The 7,455-nt window shown below is 47.7% G+C and overlaps 1 protein-coding gene across 2 annotated transcripts; it reads right to left on the reverse strand.

Annotated features, from left to right (window-relative positions):
* Positions 1 to 632: 632 nt before the first annotated feature.
* LOC136004412 (uncharacterized) lies at positions 633 to 4,773 on the reverse strand. Of its 2 annotated transcripts, none has more exons than XM_065660885.1 (2): positions 2,600 to 4,773; positions 633 to 1,157 (listed from the first exon to the last, which is right to left on the reverse strand). In XM_065660885.1, the coding sequence occupies exon 1, from the start codon at positions 4,745 to 4,747 to the stop codon at positions 3,734 to 3,736; it is 1,014 nt and encodes a 337-aa protein (XP_065516957.1). In that variant the 5' UTR covers positions 4,748 to 4,773; the 3' UTR covers positions 633 to 1,157; positions 2,600 to 3,733. The 2 variants fall into 2 exon arrangements, with proteins under 2 accessions (XP_065516957.1, XP_065516956.1); XM_065660884.1 differs by having other exon boundaries at positions 633 to 1,197.
* Positions 4,774 to 7,455: the final 2,682 nt, after the last annotated feature.

The following is a 7,455-nucleotide window of genomic DNA, read 5'->3' on the forward strand; positions in this document are numbered from 1 at the left end:
CTGCATCAAAAGGAGTGTGACCAGCAGGTTGAAGGAGGTGATCCTGCCCCTCTACTCTGCTCTTGTGAGGCCTCACCTGGAGTATTGTGCGCAGTTCTGGTGTCCTCAACATAAAAAGGACATGGAACTGCTGGAACAAGTCCAGAGGAGGGCCACAAGGATGATCAGGGGACTGAAGCACCTCCCGTATGAAGATAGGCTGAGAAAGTTGGGGCTGTTTAGCCTGGAGAAGGCTGCATGGAGACCTCATAGCAGCCTTCCAGTATCTGAAGGGGGGCCCATAGGGATGCTGGGGAGGGACTCTTCATTAGGGACTATTGTGACAGGACAAGGGGTAATGGGTTAAAACTTAAACAGGGGAGGTTTAGATTGGATTTAATGAAGAAATTCTTTACTGTTAGGGTGGTGAGGCACTGGAATGGATGAGGGCCAGGGAGGTTGTGAGTGCTCCATCCCTGGCAGTGTTTAAAGCCAGGTTGGACAAAGCCTTGTGTGGTATGCTTTAGTGTGAGTTGTCCCTGTCCATGGCAGGGGAGTTGGAACTAGATCATCTTGAGGTCCTTCCCAACCCTATCTGTTCTATGATGCAGTTGATGCGGGATTCACGGACAATGCGGAAACAATCAACGTGATCAAGCAATTCCCAAAGTTTATTGCACACACACTGGGTTATATACTGATCTCGTTCTTCCAGCTTGCGTCATTTCCTTAGATACAGCAATTCCATTGGCTAACATTCTAAGGCTAACTTACATCACAAGCCTAGCAACAGCAATTCCATTTTCTAACATTCTAATATTCAAAAGTTAACAATGTCGACTTCCTAAACATTGCTTGCCGACCACAACTTTATAACATCTTAACTATACAGCATCAGCAATCTTACTTCCCTAATATGCCTCCCCAGAAGCTCTGGTTATGTTAAGGCCCAAGCTCTCTTTATTTCAATCAGAGGAGCACAAGTTCTGTCCATGGCCTCTTGCCTCTGCTCACAGCTATGACAACCTGCCCACAAATCCCCCTTTTGTTTTTTGAGCAGAGGCATTTATTCCAGTTCATACATATGTCCATTTTCTTCCATGAACGCGTTGAGAATTCCTTCCGGTGGTGTCGTCCGCTGAACAAGCCATACCTTGGACATCTTCACAGCCAGTGCTCTTCCACAGGCAAATATTCCACAACATATGCACAAGATTACTATAAGCGTTAAAAATAACTGAAACAAACTATATATCAATGGTTTAAGCCAACCACTAACTCCTAGGTTATTTAACCAATCATCTAACCCCGTTTCAACCTGTATCTTATTAACATGCGCGTCCCCGCACTGCAGATAGAGGGCGCACTGGCGATCTTCCTCCTTCCCCCCCCCCCCCCCCCCCCCCATTGGGCACCGCTGGTTCTGCCCCTTCCTCGGGGGAGGGTCCGGGCGCCATTAGGCCTAAGTGTGTTCGGGGGAGGGGGGCAGCACGGCGTGGGGCAGGTGGCTGGCAGGCTAGATCCCATTTGTCAAAAAACCAAAGTTGCAAATGCGGAGCAAGCAACGATTGGGCAAACAACCGGATATCATACGGTGCTAAAATATAAGCCGAAAATATATGAGCAATTATGGCCTGAGTATCCATATGTAGTCACTGCCTGCCGAGCCTCCTTAACTATTTTTAAATCAAGAGCCTCCCACTCCTTTACCCCTTGCTTGGTGGTAAACACTGGATAAGCAGAAGGCCCCATATCAGCAAACTCCCTGTCCACAATTGCATCCCTGATAAACCCGCCCCAGCTATGTGCCGGATTCTTCCCACCTCCCGATCCCTTCCCAGACTCCTCCCCCAGAACCCCTTCCTTCAAAAAAGAATTATATGAGGGTGGAGCAGACGGCCCAGAAACTCCCCCAGTCTCCGAAGCTTCCAGCCTTTTCAGTATCAGTTGAAGTTGCTCCTCTGCCAGGCCAGCTATCCTCTGTTGATGAGCTGGACAGACCGACTGGTCGGAATCAGAGTCGGACTCGGGAGGATATAAGTCCGGTTCTGACTCCGGAGATCCCGGACCCGGGTCCCATGCAGACTCGGGGTCTCCCTCTTCTGGATCTGGGACACCAGGAGTCGCTCTTTCTACTCTTCCTGCGCTCTGTGATCGCTGTCGAAGCTTTTTCTTCCCCGCCAGTTGTGACGGTTTCCGGGGAACAGTTGCAGGCACGGTAGGAGGAGCAAACGCCATAGATGTCGCGCCCGCGCCTGTTCCCGACTGAGCTTGAGGGGGGGCGGTGACCACAAGTACAGACGCCACCACCGCTCGTTCAGATTTCATCTCTTTTAAAGTGTCTAACTTCATTCTCCACAGAGTGGAGTGTTTTTGTGTTTCTTTTGTCCCTTTACTGATCTCATCCCACAGTGCTTGTCCTATACGTTCCCACTCGGAGATCTCGAAGGCAGCTTGCACAGTGGGGATAAAGCCACGACCACGGGACCATTTTAACAGCCCTTGTAAGGCGGCACTATCATATTGCAAACCTCTCTTAGAAAGAATATGTTGGAGGAGCTTCACCACTGCCTGTTCCTCTTTGGACAGCGAGTGCCCCATCTCCTCCCCAGCCGCTCACCTGATCAGGGTGAGATTCCCGAAGTTTTTGCGGACGTCTGACTTCCAGCGCCGGGGCAGCGCTGCTTTCGGCCGGCTCTCCACTCCCTCTTTTCCCGTCGGACTTTCAAACACGGCTCTGCGAGTTACCGATCTGAGGGTCCCTGTTCGGGCGCCACCTGTTGACGCGGGAGTCACGGACAATGCGGAAACGATCAATGTGATCAAGCAATTGCCAAAATTTATTGTGCACACACTGGGTTATATACCGATCTCGTTCTTCCAGCTTGCGTCATTACCTTAGATACAGCAATTCCATTGGCTAACATTCTAAGGCTAACTTACATCACAAGCCTAGCAACAGCAATTCCATTTTCTAACATTCTAATATTCAAAAGTTAACAATGTCGACTTCCTAAACATTGCTTGCCGACCACAACTTTATAACATCTTAACTATACAGCATCAGCAATCTTACTTCCCTAATATGCCTCCCCAGAAGCTCTGGTTATGTTAAGGCCCAAGCTCTCTTTATTTCAATCAGAGGAGCACAAGTTCTGTCCATGGCCTCTTGCCTCTGCTCACAGCTATGACAACCTGCCCACAAATCCCCCTTTTGTTTTTTGAGCAGAGGCATTTATTCCAGTTCATACATATGTCCATTTTCTTCCATGAACGCGTTGAGAATTCCTTCCGGTGGTGTCGTCCGCTGAACAAGCCATACCTTGGACATCTTCACAGCCAGTGCTCTTCCACAGGCAAATATTCCACAACATATGCACAAGATTACTATAAGCGTTAAAAATAACTGAAACAAACTATATATCAATGGTTTAAGCCAACCACTAACTCCTAGGTTATTTAACCAATCATCTAACCCCGTTTCAACCTGTATCTTATTAACATGCGCGTCCCCGCACTGCAGATAGAGGGCGCACTGGCGATCTTCCTCCTTCCCCCCCCCCCCCCCCCCCCATTGGGCACCGCTGGTTCTGCCCCTTCCTCGGGGGAGGGTCCGGGCGCCATTAGGCCTAAGTGTGTTCGGGGGAGGGGGGCAGCACGGCGTGGGGCAGGTGGCTGGCAGGCTAGATCCCATTTGTCAAAAAACCAAAGTTGCAAATGCGGAGCAAGCAACGATTGGGCAAACAACCGGATATCATACGGTGCTAAAATATAAGCCGAAAATATATGAGCAATTATGGCCTGAGTATCCATATGTAGTCACTGCCTGCCGAGCCTCCTTAACTATTTTTAAATCAAGAGCCTCCCACTCCTTTACCCCTTGCTTGGTGGTAAACACTGGATAAGCAGAAGGCCCCATATCAGCAAACTCCCTGTCCACAATTGCATCCCTGATAAACCCGCCCCAGCTATGTGCCGGATTCTTCCCACCTCCCGATCCCTTCCCAGACTCCTCCCCCAGAACCCCTTCCTTCAAAAAAGAATTATATGAGGGTGGAGCAGACGGCCCAGAAACTCCCCCAGTCTCCGAAGCTTCCAGCCTTTTCAGTATCAGTTGAAGTTGCTCCTCTGCCAGGCCAGCTATCCTCTGTTGATGAGCTGGACAGACCGACTGGTCGGAATCAGAGTCGGACTCGGGAGGATATAAGTCCGGTTCTGACTCCGGAGATCCCGGACCCGGGTCCCATGCAGACTCGGGGTCTCCCTCTTCTGGATCTGGGACACCAGGAGTCGCTCTTTCTACTCTTCCTGCGCTCTGTGATCGCTGTCGAAGCTTTTTCTTCCCCGCCAGTTGTGACGGTTTCCGGGGAACAGTTGCAGGCACGGTAGGAGGAGCAAACGCCATAGATGTCGCGCCCGCGCCTGTTCCCGACTGAGCTTGAGGGGGGGCGGTGACCACAAGTACAGACGCCACCACCGCTCGTTCAGATTTCATCTCTTTTAAAGTGTCTAACTTCATTCTCCACAGAGTGGAGTGTTTTTGTGTTTCTTTTGTCCCTTTACTGATCTCATCCCACAGTGCTTGTCCTATACGTTCCCACTCGGAGATCTCGAAGGCAGCTTGCACAGTGGGGATAAAGCCACGACCACGGGACCATTTTAACAGCCCTTGTAAGGCGGCACTATCATATTGCAAACCTCTCTTAGAAAGAATATGTTGGAGGAGCTTCACCACTGCCTGTTCCTCTTTGGACAGCGAGTGCCCCATCTCCTCCCCAGCCGCTCACCTGATCAGGGTGAGATTCCCGAAGTTTTTGCGGACGTCTGACTTCCAGCGCCGGGGCAGCGCTGCTTTCGGCCGGCTCTCCACTCCCTCTTTTCCCGTCGGACTTTCAAACACGGCTCTGCGAGTTACCGATCTGAGGGTCCCTGTTCGGGCGCCACCTGTTGACGCGGGAGTCACGGACAATGCGGAAACGATCAATGTGATCAAGCAATTGCCAAAATTTATTGTGCACACACTGGGTTATATACCGATCTCGTTCTTCCAGCTTGCGTCATTACCTTAGATACAGCAATTCCATTGGCTAACATTCTAAGGCTAACTTACATCACAAGCCTAGCAACAGCAATTCCATTGGCTAACATTCTAACATTCAAAAGTTAACAATGTCGACTTCCTAAACATTGCTTGCCGACCACAACTTTATAACATCTTAACTATACAGCATCAGCAGTCTTACTTCCCTAATATGCCTCCCCAGAAGCTCTGGTTATGTTAAGGCCCAAGCTCTCTTTATTTCAATCAGAGGAGCACAAGTTCTGTCCATGGCCTCTTGCCTCTGCTCACAGCTATGACAACCTGCCCACATGATTCTATTGATATGCGGATTGACTCCACAACTCGTTAAAGTTGTAAAGTAGGTATGCTTTATTCAGCGCTGAGGTGCATGGAGATAGCTCCTCCAAAGTATGCACACCCAGGGTCGTTTTTCCTTTACATTTATTCTCTTAAGGTATACATATGCATTAGATTACTGATACGCCTATACATATTTAGTATCTATCCCTGCTTCGTATTATAATGAGCTAGAAGGTCCTTTGCGCCTGCGCAGTGCCCCCCTCTGGTCATGGGTAGGGGTCTCAAGATGAAGTAAATGAGTCTTCCTCTTCTTAAACTTTTCACCTTTTAATCTTTGCGCATAGCTTTAGGGTTTGGTCGGTATCCCAGCCATAAACCATCTGCTTCTCCCCCTTATCAATAGACTCAGGCATTGGCATTTCTTGTCAATAGTTGCTTATCAGTAGAACCAGATCTCTGCTTCTCCCCTTATCAGTAGTTTGTGCCTTTGTTCTGCTTAGTAAGCATGATAGGTGTTTACAACAGACAATACTTTTGTTTAAGCAAGTGAATTCCTCTAACCCCCTTGTATATTGGTTAACCCTCTGCATCACTATAAATATCGTGAACCTTGACTGGCTATAGTCACGGGGTGAAATATGTCGAATAATTAGAAATTAAACTTATATTTAAAGTGTAGCACTGTTCACGCATAAAGGGAATATGGACTTTCAGGGGAAGATGCAGCTACACCTGGTACACCAGGAATGTGCACTCTGCAGCGGTTCCCGTAGCAACATTGATGGAGGATGGAGCAGAGTAGAGATTCTGCGGCCACGCTCTGTCCTAACACCAGCAGAGATGGGAACTAGGTGGTACTAGAAACTGATAAGCTGCATAATTGCTACCCTGAGCCAACAGTCTGTCATCTTTTGACAAAGTACTGTCCTTTGTGTGAACTTTGCTTCATTATAATGCATTTTAAGACATTTTAATGCAAAAACACACCTCCATCTCTAATGCTACCCTCCTCCAAAGTGAGATCACCCCTCTTTGAGCATGCTCTTTGAATTCTTTGTGGTATATACCTTTAAAAGCAAAGTGAGAGAGTTTTACACCAATAATAATAAAGGCATTTATGACTAGAGTCACTCAAGCTCCACCTTGAAGGTGAAAAATAGTATAAAATGGCCTAACAAAGGGGGAATATTGGGGAAGACATCATCATGGAAGAGTCAAGGAAAATTCCATCAGCAGATTACCCTTGACTCCTGGGACCGGTCGACAGGCTGGACCTTTCTTCCCCCCCACCCCCATAGGGACGCCTTCGGGTAAGACTTGTACTGTATTAAGTGCTTCCCTGGGAAAATCAGGAATCTCTATATAGAGTTACTTTCCACTTTTTAATTTTATATTTTAAAGCCAGGCTGTGCTGTTCATAACTTTATTGCGCATTTGTATAACTTATTTGCACGTGCTTTTGCAGACAGTGTATTTATCACCGGCAATTGATAAGAACATGTATCTGTTGCTTTAATAATTGCACTGTTTAAGTAGGTAATTGCAATAGTTTTCTCATTGAACATGTCCAAATCCTTCAGTGTGGCCGTGTTAGTTCATGAGCACGATTGGACTGAAGGTGCAGTGCACTATTAGTGCATCTGGAATTGTGATTGTTCAATATATCACATGTGACTGGACTGATAGTGGTAAATTGGGCATCACTCAGAATCTAAGCCTAGCCGCACCCAGCCCCTCTAACATCTGAGGACCAGCTGGAATGCAAGGGGATTTATTTTCTGCCGAATTTCCTTGCCTTTTAACCCGACAGCAACTCCAAGAAATTCCTGAAGCTTGTGGGAGATAGTTTTTTGTTACAAGCACTCAGTGACCAACTTGGAAAGATACTCTCCTAGACTTGTTATTTGTGAATAGAGAAGGACTCATTGGATATGTGACAGTAGGTGGCTGTCTTAGCCATAGCGATCGCAAAATAGTTGAGTTTAAAATTTTTGGCATAGTGAGAAAAAAGGTCAGCAGAGTTGCTGTCCTGGATTTCAAGAGAGCAAACTTTAAGCTACTTGGGGAGCTACTTAGGAGAGTCCCCTGTGAATCTGCCTTTGAGGGCCAAGGAG

Source organism: Lathamus discolor, chromosome W (assembly GCF_037157495.1).
Source record: "Lathamus discolor isolate bLatDis1 chromosome W, bLatDis1.hap1, whole genome shotgun sequence".
Classification (NCBI taxonomy): Eukaryota; Metazoa; Chordata; class Aves; order Psittaciformes; family Psittacidae; genus Lathamus; species Lathamus discolor.

Bases quoted from the DNA above. Each gene is read 5' to 3' on its own strand.
- LOC136004412 (XM_065660885.1), bottom strand. From the start codon at position 4,747: ATGGGGCACTCGCTGTCCAAAGAGGAACAGGCAGTGGTGAAGCTCCTC.